Source organism: Podarcis bocagei, assembly GCF_964188305.1.
Source record: "Podarcis bocagei genome assembly, chromosome: 3".
Lineage (NCBI taxonomy): Eukaryota > Metazoa > Chordata > Lepidosauria > Squamata > Lacertidae > Podarcis > Podarcis bocagei.
The window spans coordinates 25938940-25958576 of NC_138127.1; the positions used below are offsets into that span (position 1 = coordinate 25938940).

General features: G+C 40.9%; 1 protein-coding gene across 1 annotated transcript in view; it reads right to left on the reverse strand.

The window, feature by feature from the left end:
• Positions 1-2280: 2280 nt before the first annotated feature.
• ELOVL4 (ELOVL fatty acid elongase 4) overlaps positions 2281-19637 on the reverse strand; it is a 50687-nt gene continuing 33330 nt past the window's right edge. The window contains exons 3-6 of the mRNA XM_081187369.1: positions 18825-18905; positions 8388-8559; positions 6106-6233; positions 2281-5064 (exon numbers count right to left, since the gene is read on the reverse strand). Of these exons, the coding sequence (XP_081043495.1) occupies positions 4795-5064; positions 6106-6233; positions 8388-8559; positions 18825-18905 (651 nt within the window). The 3' untranslated portion in view covers positions 2281-4794. The remainder of the gene's footprint in view (positions 5065-6105; positions 6234-8387; positions 8560-18824; positions 18906-19637) is intronic.

Consider the following 19637-nt stretch of genomic DNA (forward strand, 5'->3'; position numbering starts at 1 on the left):
CTGAAATAGGTAAGTTTTAGCTACCTGAAAATCAGAAACATTTTTTGCTTATGATTTCTGACAAGCAAATTTACAAAGATGATTTATATCTCAAAACAACTCTGGAAAATCTATTTCCTGATGTTTGTATTTGACATACCATATATTCAAAATATTGTTTCGTGCAATCAGCCAGTATCAAATCTCCCCCTACCCTGCCAAATTGTAACATGCCAAAATCAAAGCTGGGGAATGCAAGCCCAACATGCATTAACTTAGCTGTCTACGCAGGACGTTTGATTTAAGAAAAGTACAAGATTAAAGGCCAGTTGGAAAGTGCTATTGGCATACCTCGGCTCCATCTTTCCCTTCCCCCACCACTGGAAAGGAGAAAGTGATGAGATGAGTTTCAGTAGAAATGACATCTATGGACGCAGTGCTAGATTTTTTTTTAAGTTTTAAAAATAAAGTCTTTGAAATAGTTATGACTAAATGTTGCAATGCTTACGGAGATTTCTGTGGGCCCCATGACAATTACCTGCTTTGCGTACAAGGTTAAGACAAACCATGGTTTAGCATGAACAGGGAAAACATGCAGGTACATGGAGTGTTCCTCCTCAGTCCTGCTGCTACTGTACTTTCTAGGGTTACCGTAAGCCATGATTTGGTTTTGCGTCACATCCAAACCTGGGCTTGCCTCACCCAACAAACCACAACAAAGCATGTGTCCGGGTTTGGCCATAATGCTAAGCCAAACCATGACTTAGTGTTGGATAGTGCAGCAGCAGCAGCAGCAGCAGGACCAAGGGAGAAAAGCACTGCAGCTGCAGTTTCTACTCTGGGAACCTGAACATTTTACTTTGCATTATGTATGTACTGGGTGTGGATGTCTTTCAAAATCTTGCTGGTACCTATTAAAGATGTCTAGAAAAGGATACTGTTATCACCCCCAAAATGCACCATGATGACACAGCTCAACTTTCCCTTTACATTTGCAGGTGAGGCAGTGGATGTACTAGACCATTGTCTTGCCTTGGTAATGGACTGGATATGAGCCAATGAACTGAAACTTAATCTAGATAAGACAGAGGCAGATGACTATTAGAGGGTGGTTCCCTCAACCAGATGGGTGGGGTGTGGCCTACTCTGGATGGGATTATACTTTCTCAGAAGGAGCAGGAACATAGCTTGCAGGTACTCCTGGATCAATTATTGCAGCTTCAGGCTCAAGTGGCCTTGGTTCTGCTGAGTGTTTTCCCCCAGTGCTTTCAACTTGTGGCCCAGTCGTGCCCCTATTTGGACAGAGACTATTTGGATTACTGAAATGTGTCACACAGGGGGCTGCATACTGTTTGGAAACTGCAGCTGGTCCAAAATTCAGCAGCCTGATTGCTGACAGCCCAAATATATAAACACTCATTCTGGCGCAACTGCACTGGCTACCAATTAGTTTCTGGGCTCAATTTCTGGTTTTGACCTATAAAGCCTCAGGACCCCAATGACCTCAAGGACTGCCTCATCTCACACAAACTGACCTTGACCCTGTGGTCATCATGTGAGCCTTTCTCCACATAGCTCCTCCATGGGAGGTGCAGAGGGTGGCAATACGAGAACAAGCCTTTTCAGTGGTGCCTCTCCACTTGTGGAATGCTCTACCCAGGGAGGCTTGACATCTTTATCTATGTTTAGGTACCAGGCAGAAACCTTTTTTAGCCCTGGATTTTGGCCCCTCTTTTGAGGGGTTTCAGGTCTATCTGATCTCTGTTAATGTGGCCTGTCTTTTTTACTTGTATAGATGTGTTTTAAAACTTTGATTTGTTGGGTTTAGATTATTTTTGTAAGTTATTTCAAGTCACTTTTGTGATAAAAGAGACTAACGAACAAATAAACATGATTTTAATTAAACCAGATCTGCCACACAGTCAAGCATGCCAGGATCTGTATCTTATTGTGGTGCAATTTGCATTGTCATCCGTGCCAACAAGTGCTTTGTTTACAAGCTACGCAGGATTTGGGTTTCCAGCAGCAATATTCTGGTGGAATTGCACCATAGGGTTAGTGTATGTTCTCATGGATATGAATCTACAATACACAAAGACCTAGGAGACTGTGGTATGCAAAAAAATCAAACCAAATGAAATCAAAGTCAAAAGCCACGCCACCCTGGAAGAGAATATTCTCAGTACGACTGGCAAAGTCAATTATGTTGTCTGAAATAGGTGTTTTTCCCCTCCACCTGGATGATGACAGAACACCACCCCATGCTGAAATCCCATTAGATTACAAAAAGGACAAAAGATCTGCAAACATCTTTTACTTTTTATTTCTATACATTAAGGGAATAATCCAGACAAGGTTGAGCACATGCAAGTCCCATTGATTTCAATGAAAAAGTTAAGCCCATGCTTAATTCTCCCCCAATAAAATCAACAGCGTATCATGTCCCAAGATGTTTGTTGCCTGCAGGAGCAGCTGGCAGGGTTGAGCTGCATTGCGTACTTGGCTTTCCAACATGGAGTTCGCTGCCAGTAACAGAGGCAGTTGAGTAACAGTTGAGGTTGTGGGGAGTTCAGCAGGTTGTTGGTACTGGAGCCAACCCACTGCTTGTGCTACTGTGCCTGCTGAAAACCAAGCTACCTGCAGTCACCCCCTCCCTATTAACAGCAGTGACCCCCACATTCAGAAGCCAGGTGAGCAAGGTCACCCCACCCTGCTCTGCCAGCTGCCTACAACAACACCCACCTTTCGGCTCCATTTTGAAAAGCACAAAAGAAACAACCCTAATCAGAGAAGCTACTTGATGGTCCCAGACCAGTTAAGATTTAAGAGATCTGCTGTGTATTTCCACAGTGTCATCCTTAACAGGTTTATTCAGAAGTAAGTCTCACTGTGTTCCATGGGCCTACACCCTAGTTAGGGCTGCAGCCCACGTCAGTATTTTCATACCCAGTTTGGGTTACTTTGGGAGACCAGCCTGCCAAATTAACCTGTAAAGATGATCTGTGTCCAGACATTTATAACCTTTCCAATTATACTTTTGGATTGCTTTGGGAGTGTTTTGGGTAAAACCAATAAGCCAGAGACATAGTAAATATTAGGAAATAGGGGGGGGGGTTGTTCTCCTATCGTTTTTACAGACAATACAAGATGGGTAAAAGTAAAAACAGAATGTCCTGCAAGCTTCTGTCTCAACTAAATAGCTTTATTTTCATGATATAAAATACATTACTAGAGAGAAATCTCTTTCTCATAAATATATGAGGATGGCTCTGGTATTCAGAGCAGAGAAATCTAACGACCTCCTCAGTTCTAGTTCCAGCTGTGCCTCAAACTCAATCCAAGCTGGAGCAAATCATGACTTCTCTCCACATCCATTTCCAGGGCTGTGCAAATGGAGGATCCTTACTGTACTTTCTTCACAGTTGTGCAATAAAATGTATCCAGTCCATAGTGGAGTCGAACTTGAGGTACTCTGACAATAAGCGTTAGAGGCAAGCCATAATGGTGCAGCAGAAGGAATGATGAGCAGAACAGCCATGGAAATTAGACTTAGAGAAGCTGATATGGAAGGGATGGAATCTTAACCAGCCAATATTGCTCTTGCAGTGACATGACTGCAAGAAGAATCAATTACGAGTCTATTTGTACAGTACCTGTAAAAAGATCATGAGCCCGCAAGTATTACAGTACTAGAGGCAAGACCACCTTGTGAGTAAACAGTTCACAACAATATTATCTACAGTGCATTTGCTCATGACATGTAAGCACTTGGGCCCCAATTTAACTAAATTTAATCATGACTTAAGTCCCGCTGAACCCAATGGAACAAGCTGGTCGTGGCTAACTTGAGTTCTATTGTTGGGTGGAGGCTTTCAGCTACAAGACTCTATGCTGATGAATTTCTCCTCTTTATATTTAACATGCCCAGTACTAAATAAGTAGGCCATTAGCAAAATAAAAACTTGAGTTCTGTCCTCCCCTCTACCACAATATAACATCCAACCATTTTAAGCATTAGCACCATGGGTTTCATGCAACTGGAGACAACAAACAATAGTTTCATGACATCTTAGAAACAAGGATTGTCTTAGACTTAGACCATGGTTTGTCATTTGTTTCAGATACAGACCTTTCAAATATGTCCTCTTCATTAATGAGAAAATACATTTTAAAAAATAATAATGAAATACTTTTTTCTAATTAGAATAGAACAAAATTTATATTGGCAGACTCTGTATTTCAAAAATTAGTATTTAATGTTAGGTGTTACTTTCAAAAAATGAAGAGGTAGGTGCATTTCCACACAAGAAAAGTTGTAACAGATATAGTGGACAAATTAGGGTAACATGTAGTTTTAAGAGACTATAAAACAAAACTATGATAAAAGAGGGCAAGAATAAATCCATGTCCTAATTAGGGAATGATTTGGTCTTAAAACAAATGATAGGTTCAGAAAGATTTATACAATATTCATATTTTCAAAGAAATGTCTGCTCCAACAAGCCAACTGTACCCTTGGTTAATTGTAGTATTAACCATTGGATTGACAGGATATGCTTCAGCAATTCTTTCTTACATTACCAACACCAGCAGTCTAAAAGTTTACATAGAGATCATGAGAGTCTTAATAATTACATAATTACAATAGAATTTTTTAAGTTGAAGGGTTGTTGTTAAAACGATCTTCATAAATAATGTTTTCTATCTCTTCAATAACCTAAAGGTCAATTGGTATAGATAGGATAACGTTTCTTTCTCTTTTACAACCAATTTGGAGACTCCTCACTGCCAACAATGGTTAAGGCCTGGATCGAGTTACTCTCCTTTTGCTTTTTTCTGCTTTTTTCCATTTTCCACAACTAGACCATTTTCTGGTTTGCTTATACCATTTGCCACAACACCATTGGTAATCTTGCCATTCTTTACAGGCTGCTTGGGCATCTTGTATGTCCGATAGTAGAAGTTACCAAACAAGATAATGAAAGTGCTGGCATAGAAAATGACGCCCCAGTGCATCCATTTAGGAAAGGGACAATCAATATAAATAGACATGGCCGTGTGGCCAATTGTCACGTGGAACTGAATCTGAAAAGGTAGAAAAACAGAATGTCAAAGATCCTGATCAATAAGCTTCTGCTCAATTGCATTTTATAATGTTTTTTGGGGGAAATCTGAATACTAGACAGATATTGAAAAGAATTAACAGGCAAATTGCAAAACTGAAGGTATACTTTTAAAAAATGATTCACCAACACGTCACAGAGAAATGATAATAGCTATTAGGTGGAAACGGAAAAAGAAGACATGTTTCTCCTATTCTGCTATTCATAATATTCATGGCCAACAACTAGGCTTTACTGTACTTTTCGGAGCTGTTCTGCAGTGGCTCTTCAAACTCTGCTGAGTGACAACCACCACAATCCCTGGTCGTTGCCCATGCTGCCTATGGCTGATGGGAGATGGAACCCTGAAGCTGGAGGGCCACAGGTTCCCCATGCCTGATCTACAGCCATGTATTTCGGAGAAGGGGGTGGTGGTCCATAAATCATCTCCCCTAATCTGGGTTGTTCCTCTGCCAGCAATATGGAGGGATTAATCTGGTCTTTAAAATCCAGAAAAGACTTGCATAAGATAATAACATAAGAATATCCTGCTGGATCAGGCCAATGGCCCAGCTAGTCTGGCATCCTGCTCCCCCAGTGGCCAACTTTTCATGTGTAAGACAACTATTTCATGCAGCCAAACCCTTTGTGCACAGTGTTATCACTGGATTTAGTGTGAACAGATTTCGATGAATTACCGTATACTTTCCATTCTACAGTTATTTCTAAGATATTCTGCATGCAAATAGGCATGTAAGATACTGTTTTGGTTCATACTCATTACCTGGAGCTATTTCTACACATTTCATTTCATTGTATTCAATTCTATTCTTTCATCTGGCTAGAATACCAATCTCATTCTTGGTTGCTCTTTCATGTCTATGGTGTGATCTGAGTACAGAGCATCTTGCTTCAAGAGGTACATGGGGTGTGTGGATGCATGACATCCACCTAGCTTTAAAGTTCTAGCATTCAAGGTTCTAAGTATCCTAGGTAATAGGGTTTTTTTAAAAAAAATACTTACCAGCTGCATTATGGTCAAGTATCGTTTCCACCAAAGGTACTTGTGAAATTTTGGGCCACAGGCAGCTAGTCCATAGTACATGTACATAATAACATGGATAAAAGCATTGATTTGTGCTCCAAAAAAAGCTGTCGAGAGGAAGAAACAAAGAACGATGTTATCTGAAAGTTGCAAGAGGTGTAACCTCATATTCTCCTTATTTCTATTATTCCCGTTACACATTAAAGTAAAAGCTGAGATAATTTGGTTTCATAGTACATTATAATAATTACAGCCTAGTATTCACAGTGGAAAGGTATTTTTTGTTCTAAATATAAAATATGGGAAACATTTGCAATGTACATCATGGGGGGGCAACCTCAGTGGCCGACAGAGATCTGTTCTCCCTCCTTCCGTGTGAGTGCACCTGCACATAGGCAATAAGCTGAACCATCGTGGACAACACCCCATATTGCCACTCAGTCCTCGCCTTTTACCCTTCTCCTCCATTTGCAGGCACTGTACCCAGTCTAGCAGAATGTCCAAATTCTTATTCTTAGTTGTATGACATCATAAATATACATGGGGCTTTATAGAGTATAATATAAACAGGAAAAGGTGGAGGTTCCTGTCTTGAGGACCTTACCATCTAAATTAGCCTCTGTTGCATTACAACCCTGCTCTGACCTTTTACTCCCTTGCATGACACCCTGTGGCTCGTCTTGAGCCACACATCACCTGTAGGTAATAAAATGAGTGTTCTGGGATGGGGGGGGAGGTAAGGGCTGGTGTGTAAGCTGCAAAAGGTTGCCAAGTTCATTCAGTCATGCTTGCCAGGTCATAATGTGTCAGCAAAGCACCAATGATGGATGCAGCTCCACTGCTGTAAGTTGTCCCCTCCCTTTTGGGTTCTCATACCAGTCTCAAAGTAGACCCAATGAAACCACTGGACTTAATTAATGTCAGTGAGTCCACTCTGAGGATGACTTATTCAGTTATCACCTGAAATATTTTAACCACAGTGTATTTGCGATGTGCTGACTGTTAAATAATATCAACTGTTTTAAAAATACAGGGGGCATAAACAGAAATCACTCTTATTAGTTTACAGTGAACTCAGTAAGGAATGATGCCCAGGGAAGTCTGCACAGGATTACAAACTGTTCTCAAAATTCCAATATAGTTGCAAAATCAAATTGCATACTCTGAAAAAAACAACAACAAAACCAGAAAAAGCCCCAAACCAAAACTATTTTGCAAAGGGCAATTTTCTATCTGGATCCAGAAGGAAGAAGTCATTCCTGTGCTCTCCAAATTAATGATGGTTATCAAGCTGTATGACATGATTAGCATGACTAGTCTTTGAAGAACTTATAATTTAAGAAAGGCAAAGCAAACCAAGGTCAGAACTACGGTATTACAGGAAATGAAGATGTTCCAAACGAGTTGATGTGAATATAAGATGAGTAAAATGTCTGGGAAATAATTACAGGGTTCTGCATTGAGTATAATTTATAGCTGTTGCCTGCTTTATATACTAGGCTTGCTAACAGACACACATACATATATATACTTATGCATATATAAAATGTAGTGAATCTGCTAATCATACTTTTCTGGAAGTAAATCCCATTGAAATGAACAGGACTTAATTCTGAATAAACATGAATAAGCTTGGGCCTTAGATCCTTTAATCACCATGGAAATATTCTGGAATAAGCAAGGCAGAATAAAATAATCTCTTCTTTTTCATGGTTGCCGAATTTTAGATTGAGCAAGCCAGATGTATGTGTTGCTTCACACAGCAAGTTTACTTAAATGAAAAAAAGAAGAATTTGCATGCGAAATCCGAATCCACAGGGCTCCCCACGCTGCGGATAGCAGCCTGCCGCCCGGGGCACCCTGAAACAGAGCGCCCCGCGTGCCGGGCAGACATCGGCCAGCCCCACAAGCTCGGGGGACAGCAGGGAGGCGCAGCCCACCATCCTGCTGTTCCTCAACCTGGTTTGGTTTCCCCGACCTGGTTTTGGGGGGGAGATAAAGGAAAAAAAAATCCCTTTATTTCCCCCCCAAAAAACTAGGTGCGTCCTATGGGACGAAAAATACGGTACTTCTTTCCTCCCCCTCATTTCCCAGAGAAGGAAGGAATCTACCCTTTAACTTTAGCATTCCAGAATTGAAAGGGCATTCCATTACTCCAGAAGGAAACAATATTTACAAGCTACTGTCAAAATGAATATTAGCTTCCAGGTAGAGTCCCCACTTTGTACTCCTTATTTGGGAAGATAAACAAGACTACTCACCTTGCCCTCCTGCAACCCATTTTATGCCAATCCACCACAAAGTAAACATAGTGTAATGGTGATAGACATGAAGAAAACTGATTTGGTTAAATTTTTTTCTTAGGATGAAGAATACTGTATCCAGATACTCAATTCCTTTTGATACGAAGTACCACCATAAAGCCCCAGCTATCTGTAATACAGAAAGAAGAGTGTAAGAATTCATATACCAATTTGGAGTTCAGATACACGGACCATGTAGCCCAGTGTCTGCCATTACATAGACCTCTAGAGCTGAAGTCACTTAACTGAGGTTCTCCAAATATTGTACTACTCACCAGCACAGACAATTGGTCCCAAAGGGATGCTGAAATTCAGCAACATCTGGAGGGCCAAAGATTCCCCACGTTTGTCTACAGTCTTGTTCACTACTACCTGATTCTTTGTTTAGAGTTTCTACAAGTTTATTTGTGGCTTCATTTCAAAGAGGTAAATAAAAAAGAAATCGTTTTTGTGCATTCTCTTTCTCTTAGGGGGGAAAAGGGCTTTTATAAACAAGATTGTGTTCTGTGAAGCCATTCATTGTGTGCTGTTCACTCCTTGAAATTAATAGACATTAATATATACACACCCCATCCAGCCCCCTCATCTCACAACAACAAAGATAAAACTGTAGCTTCAGAGACATGAATAGGACTTCAACTTAAACAAAACAAAACAAAACAGAAAAACCCTCTCAAAACGTATTGTAGTAATCTGACTATGAAAGAGCTAAATGTAGAACACAGTTTATTATTATGAGCTGGAACAAGACTCCAGTCAGTTTCTCCCCAGTTTCTCTAGAAAATAAACAGCCAGTGTTCTTAGTCTACAAATAAAGTGAATTTTATTCATACTGCAGTCTTTAGCTACTGCTGGAAGCAAGCCCTATTTAATTCAATGGGGCTTATTTCTGAGTAGACATGTATAAAATCATGCTGTTAAACGGCGTTCCTATAACAAACAGCTGAAGCCTTAACTGATATTAATGTATTAGGAAAATGGACTTTGAAAAGACAGCCTTCTCCATATGCCCACCAAAATGGCTGCAGAGGGTGGGGCTCTTCAGCAGATGGAGGCAAAAAGGAAGGAGAGGGAGGGGGAAATTGATTGTGAGAATGGATGCTTCATTTGACAATGGATTTCACCCTTTACATTTTGTTATTTATTTTATTTTAATTCTTTAGAAGCTGAGTGTACCACAGCTGCAGCACTGAAACCACAAGACACTAATGCAGATCTTTTAAAAAGGCCATTTTGTGACTCTTTTGCTTTTTTAATCTTTTAAAAATTCTTTTATGGCTATAAATAAATAGGTAAACAAAGGGCCCATGATTCCAGCACTGATGCACACTCCTCCCCAGTTTTATTTTTCAAAAAGTAGCAAGCATGTCATCTTGGAACAAGGCAACCTCCCTCTACAAAAGAAAATATTGTTACAGTTCAATTTGACTATCCAAATAACCTGTGGCACACTTTTAATTTAACCCCTTTAAGGTTAAACCTTAGATTTAAAGTACTCATAACAAAATAAATGCACACTTACAGGTGTTCTAAGTCTGTAACCTGTTAATGCCACAACCTTATGTATGTTTATTCAGAAGTAACTGCTACTGAGCTCAGTAAGGTTTCTTCCCAAATAAGTGTGCATAGGAATTGAGCTTAAAGCACTTAAACAGAGCTGGGGTGACCCTATACACTATGTATGAAGTTACATCCTTTGAGTATATTGGATTAATAGATTATTAATAGGACAAGCAACAGGATAGTAATTATAGTAGGTAACTCCTTCCTGGCTGTTCAGTCTTTCAACACTGCAATACTAATAATAGGTAGTTATTCTACTTAGTGACCGTTAGTTCTTTTATTACAGGAAAAGTTTTTTGTAACGGTCCCTTATTTGATCTGTCTTACACATGAAGAAGGCTGCAGGATCTAGTCAAGATTCTATAATCTACCATGGAAACCTGATGGATCCATACCTGCGTTCTATCCTTTATTTGTTTTTTTAGAGCTCCACTCATCTTTACATTTAAAACAGCATTTTACAAATAATAGCGTATTACCACTCTGCCATTTTTTCAACTCGAAAGAGTGAAACAGTTTTTTCTTTTCTCCATATTTTGAACATTTCTTCCTTGGGCATTTCTAATTAACACTGAAGAACCAAAAAGACCAACTACTTTGGATAAGGTTTAGGAAGAAAGAACATGTCAAAGAAGCATTAAAGAGTTTAGCTAATTCTGCACTGGTGATCTGGCAAATCAGATGAAAGCACTTTTTGCTTTCGGTTGACTATATTTATCACATTCTGAATTCTTGCCTCTTTCCCCAGACACTTTTGATATCAATGGTCCTCAAAATTGAGTGGGATATAAATAAAACCAGTTTGTTTCCTTCCCTGCTTGTTGCCAGACTTGCTCTGAGTCTTATAAGGCAAACTATTTGGGATACATGCGGGTGTAATGGGAAAGGAGAGGGAAGATGAAGGGAGACTCCTACAGAGCTAGGAGTTCCCAGATATAAAGGTTATTCAAAAGTGGTTTTAAAATGCACATTGCTCAAGAAGTAGCATTGTTTGCCCTGAGCCAGATAGTCATGTATTTAACTCCCACATCAAAGCCTGTGCTAACACCCACTAATGATAGCTATAGTAGCTCTGAAGAGCGCTGCACTGATTAAGACACCACCTTTTGGGAGAAGATAAAAAACAGAATGCTACATTCATTTTCATTAACTGATCAAATAAAGTTGTGACACTTACAAAGAATATTCAAGATTCTTACTTAACATATATACAGCAAGTACTAAGGGTTGTTTCCAATGTTAGTCTTATTCAGAGTATACCCATTTAAATTGATAGGCATGACTACTAACATAGGTCCATTTATTTCAATGGGTCTACCTGGAGTATGACTTAGTTGCATACAACCCTAGGAACTTTAACATGCTGCTTCTCTTACAGGAACTTGAGTGACACAACCTGTGCTTGAAAGATGGATGTTTAGGAGACTTGCAACTTCTGGATAAAAGTTTGTAACTTTTATATTACAAACGTTTACTATTACTATATGATCCTAACTAACCTAAAAGGAATGATCAATGCTTCTCTTACCTACGAAAAATACTATTGTGGGTGATTGTGCAGTCATTTTCCAGAAATGCATACCTTTCCCTTCTCTGTTATGCGGAGTTCTTGCATTCAAAGTACATCTATATTAGGTTTGCCATATGTCCAAAAATACCGGAAATGTACAGAAATTCGACGCTGGGGAAACTTTTTTAAATGTTAGAGATCTCCGGAATTTCCTGAACGTATGGCAACTTGGGTGTTTTCAGTTTTCTGGTTTAAAAAAAAAATATCCAGGGGAGGTTGTGACCCAGCAGCAGTGGAAGTGATGAGAGGTCACTTCCCTTAGCCAGGGAGGGGGGGGGGCAGAGTGAGGAGATGTGGGACAGAGGAAGGAGATGCAGAGGCCTAGCCGCCCCTAGCGTGTTGAAAAAGGGACCCTGTGCCAGGGATGTCCCGCGGGTGGCTCAGTCGCAGCAGCAGAGGCCGTGAGAGAAGGTCTGCAGCTGGGCGCTCGGGAGCTGCTAGAATGGCCACCTCACCCAAGAGGGCTGAGGTGGCCATGTTGGTTTGGCTCGCCAGCCAGGCACCCCCTTGTTTTGCTGGGGCAGGATGCAGCCGCTCAGGGCCACCACCTCCTTCCAGCTGCAGCACCGTCAAGGCGGAGATGGGGGCCGGTAATGGTGTGTGTGCAGGAAGCAGTTTAAATGAGACATGGATAGGCCTCGAAAGCGAGGGTAGCAAACTGTGTGGAAGAGGAACAAAACCGGCTGTGGTAAGTTCGAGGTTGGGGGGGGGGAGGTGGCAGTGCCTCACTACACATTTCTGAGGGTTGTTGGGGGCCTGAGCAGCTGGGTGGGGTATAGTAAAGGGGAAAGTAAGGTGAGGGAGAAAGGGGTGCATTGGGGCCTGGCCAAAGCTCAACAACTCTGCCCCCCCAAAAAAAGAACAACAATTTCGGTGGTGTCAGGAATTTTACTTTTTGAAATATGGCAAGCCTAATCTATATATCAAGGTGTATTTGATGGTGTGCACCGCGTGGATGGCCAAATAGCTGCCCCTGTTGTTTTTTTACATAGCAATCTCCGCCCCTTCAATATACAATATAGCTGTATTTTTAATTAGGTGACTTTGCTAAGGTCAATATGCTGGCTTCTTTGCATTAATTGTTCCCGCAGTCACTTCTGCTGTGGACTGAAGGTGCAATTATCACCACTGTAATATGCTTCAGAAACCTAACTCTGGAAATGGCAAGGGGACAAGTAGAACCCACATTATTTTTAATATGTATATAAGTTGAAAATATACTATTAAATCTGGAAACGTTTGCCCTTTGTTTGCCCTTCTGGATCTGGAGTAAAAATGTGTGACAAGGTATAGACTAGACTCTCTTCAAGGGTATGTAAATATCTTAAATAAAATTATAAACAAATACCGCTTGGGTAGAAAACTTTAATTGCTATGGTCTGGGTTCACATGTCATCTAAACTATAATTTAAATAAACAATTTAATTTCATTTGCCCAAAGCAAACTATGAGCAGTAAATGAAGACCAAACCTTGGCTTCTGCGTATGATTAGTTTAAAGAAAAACAAACTGTGAGCCTGGGTTCAGAGAACATGGCAAGGCACACCATGGCTTTCTTACCACCTGCAAAGTAACAGCAGAAGGAGAGGAGGAGCAAAGCACCCACCATTTCAGCAGCATGCGCCAACACACTAATGGTTCACATTAAACCATTGTTTATTTTAACCATGGTTTATTTTAACTATGGTTTAATGTGACATGTAAACCATGGCCATATGAGAAATCGCACTGTGTTTTAGCAGAAATGACTAAAATTTAAGTGCATTTAGGAACAGAGAATAACAATTCAATCAGAAGGATGTCCTGATTGGTTCAGGTAGGACTGCAGTCTTAATATCCTAGAGGAATTATCCAGAGAAAGTTAAGTGTGCCTAAGGCTGCCATTCATGCACCATGGGATTAATCCCCATTGTGCACACTGAGCTTATTTCCAAATCAACTGATCAGGCTGCATGCCTGATGGGGATCAAAAGAACATGGTTAACTGCTTCAGTCATAAACCTATCAATCATTCTCTGTATTAGCAAACTCACTATGGTTTTGCTCTGACCAGAATGAAATGCCAAACCAAAACTGAAGAGCAGGTATTCCTAACTGTGGAAGAGTGATTAAAAAGAAATGAGATGCACAACATTCTATCTGCCTCTGTTGCATTCCATAAGGACTTTGCAGCTAGGAGACAGAAATGGTGAGTGAAATCAAACAGGCACTGTTCTCTAAAAGGGTCTTCATGATGTGTAGCGTTTGGTTCCTTTGTTTGATAGTCAATAAGCTCAGGACTGTACGAAGTCTAGAACTCCGCCATTCAGATGCACAATTATTCTCCTGACATGGGAACGCAACTGACCACATACTTCCAAACTCCTTTTAATTTTCCAGCTCCAAATAATTTAAATTCCCCATGACTGCTTATGCCTAGATTTCCCACAGCTCTACAAATACACCTTGTGACCTTTCAGTCCAAGAACATTAAATAAATGCAGATTTTATTTTACTACCCCGTTGTAAGTCGTCTGCTTTACTTTTTTTGTGGGGCTTTTTTTTTTTTTGGCTGAGATCCAAAGTGAAATAAAAACTGTAATTTAGCCAGCATTACACCTGAGGATATATGTAACTATTATTATCTCAGTTTTCATATGAGCAAGAGAAGAGGGGGCAGGGGAGATAAAGTATTTAGCAAGATTGCCCAAGGCCAGAGACGCAATCACTGACACAGATGAGAACATACAGTTTTACATGCATTATGCTTTCTGCACTGTGGTAATAGGTTAAGAACAGGCAAGTTGCATTGTTGGAAACAGCAGCAAAAAATGTAGGACACAATTGTTGAATTGTGCTATAAACTTATAATAAAAGCTAGTTTGACAGACAGTAATGACATAATAACACATTCTAAAATGCCTAAAATGTTCTAAATATCAGAATTATTTCAGAAATGTGTTTAAGTATTCCCCTGTCCCAGCAAGCATTGATACATGTAAAATCTAAGTCTGTTAAGACACCAGATGGCATAGAAAGATTACATTAACAACTACGATTAAAGGGTCAGTGAGAGGTCCCTGATCTTCATACCTTGCACTTCAGAGTCAACTTCACGTTTGTGATAACTGATTTCACTGGGAGTTCTTTTAACAGTAGGTTTTTGCTTCCTTTGTTCTATGCCTGAGTAGTGCCAGCACTAGCCTTTTTTGAATGGGTACTACATAGCTTGTGGTGGGGTTTGCCGGGAGGTGGGGGACTAATGACAAGAAGGGGGGAAATAATAAAGGACAATCTACCAGTAAGCAGAATTTGCAGAGCACAACTTCTTTTGCATTGTTTCATTTTAAGGAAAAGAGATACACTTTGATCTAGATGAACACAGAGCACTTTTGTGCACAGAGAAGCACAGTTTTAGTAACTCACCTGTGTAAACTGGCTTCCTCCATTTAAATGGTTGGGAAAGTGTTCTCCGAAAGGGGAGCTTGTGTGCACTTAATGCTAAGCCAAACTATAGCTTAGTGTGAATAAGCAAGTGTGTTGGCACCCTTAGCAAATTGTATCCATCAACCCTCCCTTGCTTCTGCTGTTGCTGCGGTACCATGAGCTAAGCCATGGTTTGGCTTAGAATTACATGAAATCACGGGCTTGTGGTTTGTCTTGCTCCAAACAAACCATCAGTAGCAACCAAGGCATGTTCTTAGCTAACTGAATGTAGTTTAGGGAAGATAAATCACAAGCCTAGGTTTGCATCTATGGGTTGGTTCCCAGTGACAGGGAGGCACTGGCGGGAGTAAAGGAGGAGCGATGTGGGTATGTTTTTCTAACTGTGCACCAGCACACTTGCTTATTCAAGCTTAGCTTTAGCATTATGTGCAAACCAGGCAATGAAACACTGCTGGGTTGTGGCAGGGCATTACAATACCACCCTTAATTACAAGGCAGGATGCTGAACTTTTAGAGTTAGAATGCCACACGACACAAACGTTAAAGAAGGATGATTATTTCCTAGTCTTTGCTTCCTAGTTATTTCAATATTTGCAAAAATTTAGTTAGAAAAATTAATCACACTTAGTCAATTTTAAAAAAACAAGCACAACACAGAGATCTGTAATATACAAGTAATATAATCCTTGATCCAAGCATACATCTTCCTTGATCCAAATATTTAGCACCATAGAACATGTCGCACCATCACCAATATTGTGAACATTCTTCCTGAAAAGATGACACACACATCAAAGCATCATAAGTTCCTCAGCCTACAGTGTTCACAGAAGTCTTTGCTGTGAAGACAGTTCCATTTTTGGTCTACTACTCCCTAAAACCCTTTATAAAGTGTGAGCAAGGTCCATGGGAGACTATTCAATGCCGCAGAGAGATTCTTCATTTTAATTCTTAATGAATGTTGCATCGCAGCAGAGGCTACTTGATTGCGCCTATAGTATTTCTCAAAGATAGCTATCTGTGCTTGAGTGTAGGTGTTTTTCTGAACTGAGGCCAAGTGGAAATTCTGCTTCTGTGTATGACATACTAGAATTAACAGGAGAGAGGAAACTTCTAGTCATTCGTTTGTTTCAGGGAGGGAACTAAATTATTGTTGCTAAATCCCATGATTTTATCAGTAGATTCACGTAATAGCAACTAGAATTAAGGTCCGTCAAAACATGCTGAAACAAAACTCAAATGTTGCCTCCCTAAATGTAATACAATGCAGTTGGTAGAAGCTGATACAGTTAATTTATAAATAACTAAGTACTGGAACTCCTCATTTTGAATCTGTTTTCCAGCTTTCAGTCTCTCATGGATTCACACAAATAACTGGAAATCAGTTTACAAGAGGTTATGCACAGAAATTATTTGTACATCTACATCAAAAACACAGTCCAGCTTGCTGTTACTGCAGAATTTTGGTTATTATTTTTAAAGATCAGATTCACACTTGTGTTCTGTGACTTAGTATTAAAGCCAACTGGCTGCCTACAATGGTTCAGGAGATTTTCGCCACGGCAACACAAACCCAAAGAGGAGTTGAAAACATGAGATTAAAAATGCTTGAATTATCAGCATCTGATCTTAGGTGTGAAACAATATTTGCATTTGAAGCTTTATCTGAATCTGCATCCCTGGGAGAGCTTCTTATGGAGCAACCTAAAGCGTCTTTCATTTTCTATGGAGTAACCTGCAGCAGCATCTTCATATCGCAACCAGGACATAAAAATTGTATAGAAATAAATGGTAATTGGGGCCCATTAACTGGTAACCCAGAAACAGTCACCATGGGGTCACTGACGAGCATGAGCTGGCACTTACTAGCAAGGAAATGTGTTTCAGCTAGGAGTGTACAACTGTCAATGAAGACAACTTACTATGAAGTAGTCATATGATTTTTATCTATAGTAGGTGTTATGGGTGTGCAGAAGACTGTGATGATGCCTTAGCCAAAAGGGAAGGATTTTGGCCTTGTCCAAGGTGAAGCTGGATTTGTACAAGGTGCCCTGAACTGAAGCAGAGACCCTACAAAGTGCTACATGGAGCCTTGGCAATTTGTGCATCCAAAAAGCAAGTGCAAGAACGATAGCTAAGCTTAGCATATTTACACTCACTGTTATAAGCAACTAAGAGCCACATACTACACCTGTACAGTCATACCTCGGGATAAATACGCTTCAGGTTGAGCGCTTTCGAGTTGTGCTCCGCGGTGACCCGGAAGTAACGGAGTGCATTACTTCTGGGTTTCGCCGCTTGCGCATGCGCAGACGGTCAAAATGCTGCCACGCGCATGCGCAGAAGCAGTGAAACACGACCTGTGCACGCGCAGGTGCGTCTTACGTTTTGTTCAGGATGTGAACGGGGCTCCGGAATGGATCCCGTTCGCATCCCGAGGTACCACTGTAATTTGTCACCATCGTTAACATCATACACAACCACACCCCTACAGGTAATAATAATCCATTATTGTGTTTGATCATATGTGGTGCCAACAGTAACTCAGAAGGAGGGGTGGGGAAATGGGCAGAGGTGTTGGCAGCAGCACTGGATGTTTTCAGTTTTCCCCTTGCCAAACTCAAACACACCTTTATTGCTGCAGGCAACAGCAGAGTTTTACATAGCAGCTACAGGTTTCCTGGAGATGTTGGGGACTGAACCTGCGACCTTTTTCATGCAAAGCAGATGCTCGGCCACTGAGCTACGGCCCTTCCATAGTGGGAGCAGCAGCAGAGCCATAGTCTGAGACGAGTTTGAGTTAGCAGGGATCCAGCTATGATATCGACCTGCACTGCAGGAGCTGAGCAGGGGGAAGGTTCCTGGGCACTAAGCCACTACCAGCCTCATCATGCACCAGCATCAGAGCCTCTTGCTCAGAGAAGAGGCAGAGAAGCCAGGCAGGAAGGGGAACAAGTGTGCAGAGAGAGCAAGCGAGAAATCTCCCTCTCAAGAAGCAGAAGCAACTACAAAGGATTTCGGGGTGGCGGAGGTATAGGTCTACAAGATTGAAGTTTTTCAATGCCAGCACTGAGACACTCAAACATACTGCTCAGTGTCCGACCAAGAGGCACCTATCAAAACCACTGAATTGGTGCCCCAAAACAAAAACACAGTGGAGAAAGCAAATCCCATTTAGTTCATCTGCGAAAGGTGACTAGCTGCATTTGAGTTTACCCATTTGGGATTTCCCCCTCCTAAGGATTTTTTGGAGGATCAGCTAACCTCAGACCTAGCTTGAGTTTGCTGAATCTTTCTTCTTGTATGTAAATTGTGTCTTTTTGGCTTTGTCTCTACAAGCATGGGATGACTTGAATTGGAAATATAGAGAATGATAGATATGCTTAAGACATTGTATCACGATTTTAAGCAAAACAAACCAACAAACCATGAATTTTTGGGTGAAACGACATGTTAGCATGCTTAAGGCAGACACTGTTATTTCCATGGAAGAGTAGCCGTGAGAGGCCCAGTCATCAAGGCCCACATCCAGGGCTCCACTGAAAATTGTCCCCTGAGTTGCTGTTTCTCTCCTCTTCAAAGTCGCTGTTTACAGATGTGGGATATTATTTTTGGTGGGAAACTGGCACAGGGCCCCAGTCTAGATTTACTGCACTTTTTGTGTAAAACGTAACATGGTCCTTTAAAAAGTAAGTGTTTTGTGACAGCTTTGTATCAGTAATAGTTTGTTCTCAACAGAAAAAGAACTAGTAGCAGAAAACTGGCACAGTATGCTAATCATTCAAAAGCTGAGTTATAAATGGCAGACTTCACAGTGGACGTAAGTTACTACTCACCCTGACTTCATATTCATTATCTGAATAATCCACACTCTGACAGATATAACTGTATCCTCGAGCTTTTGATGCCAAAAGTAGCTGAAAATGTTAAATTCACAAATTAATGTTTCATAGGCTTGTTAACGATTATTCATAAAAGCAATCACTTCTTTAATTTAAATATTTCTTTGCAAATTGGCACAAAGAGGGGTCACGGTGCCTTGTAAAAGGCCTGCAGTTTAACCATATGTTCCTTCTTATTGCGAAGGACAGATGCACATTTAAATCCCCTTCAATGCACATTTAAACCCCCTGATTCTTCCAAGGAATCCTGGGAATTATTAGTTTCCCCCTCACAGAGCTACAGCTCCCAGCCCCCTTAACAAACGAGAGTTCCCAGGGTTCTTTGGAGAAAGCCATGAGCTTTAAATGTGTGGTATGGATCTGCCCAAAGCCTCATCTCCAGTGTGATGTGGCAATTCACTTCCAACTGAGGCCCTCACACACCTCGCCTTACAGCCTCCAGCAGCCTGTTTCTTCTCCATGTCCCTAGCATCCATATTACTCAACAAAGGCAGGACGAGAGAGCTGCTCACAGGGCCTAGGCAAGCCTAGGCAGCTTAGTGTCCCAAGGTGAGGTGCAGACTTGCCTTTAAGTGACTGGTTTGTCAAGCTGGTGCACTAGGCATGAGGGTGGCATTGCAGGTGTTAAGGATCATTCATACTGGAGTCTCATAAGAAGCTACTCCACCCCTTCTTCTGAAGGGCAGGGTTCTGGCCTGTGGCCTTTATGTGCAAATCGAAAAGGCAAATTAAAAAAATTAACTTCTC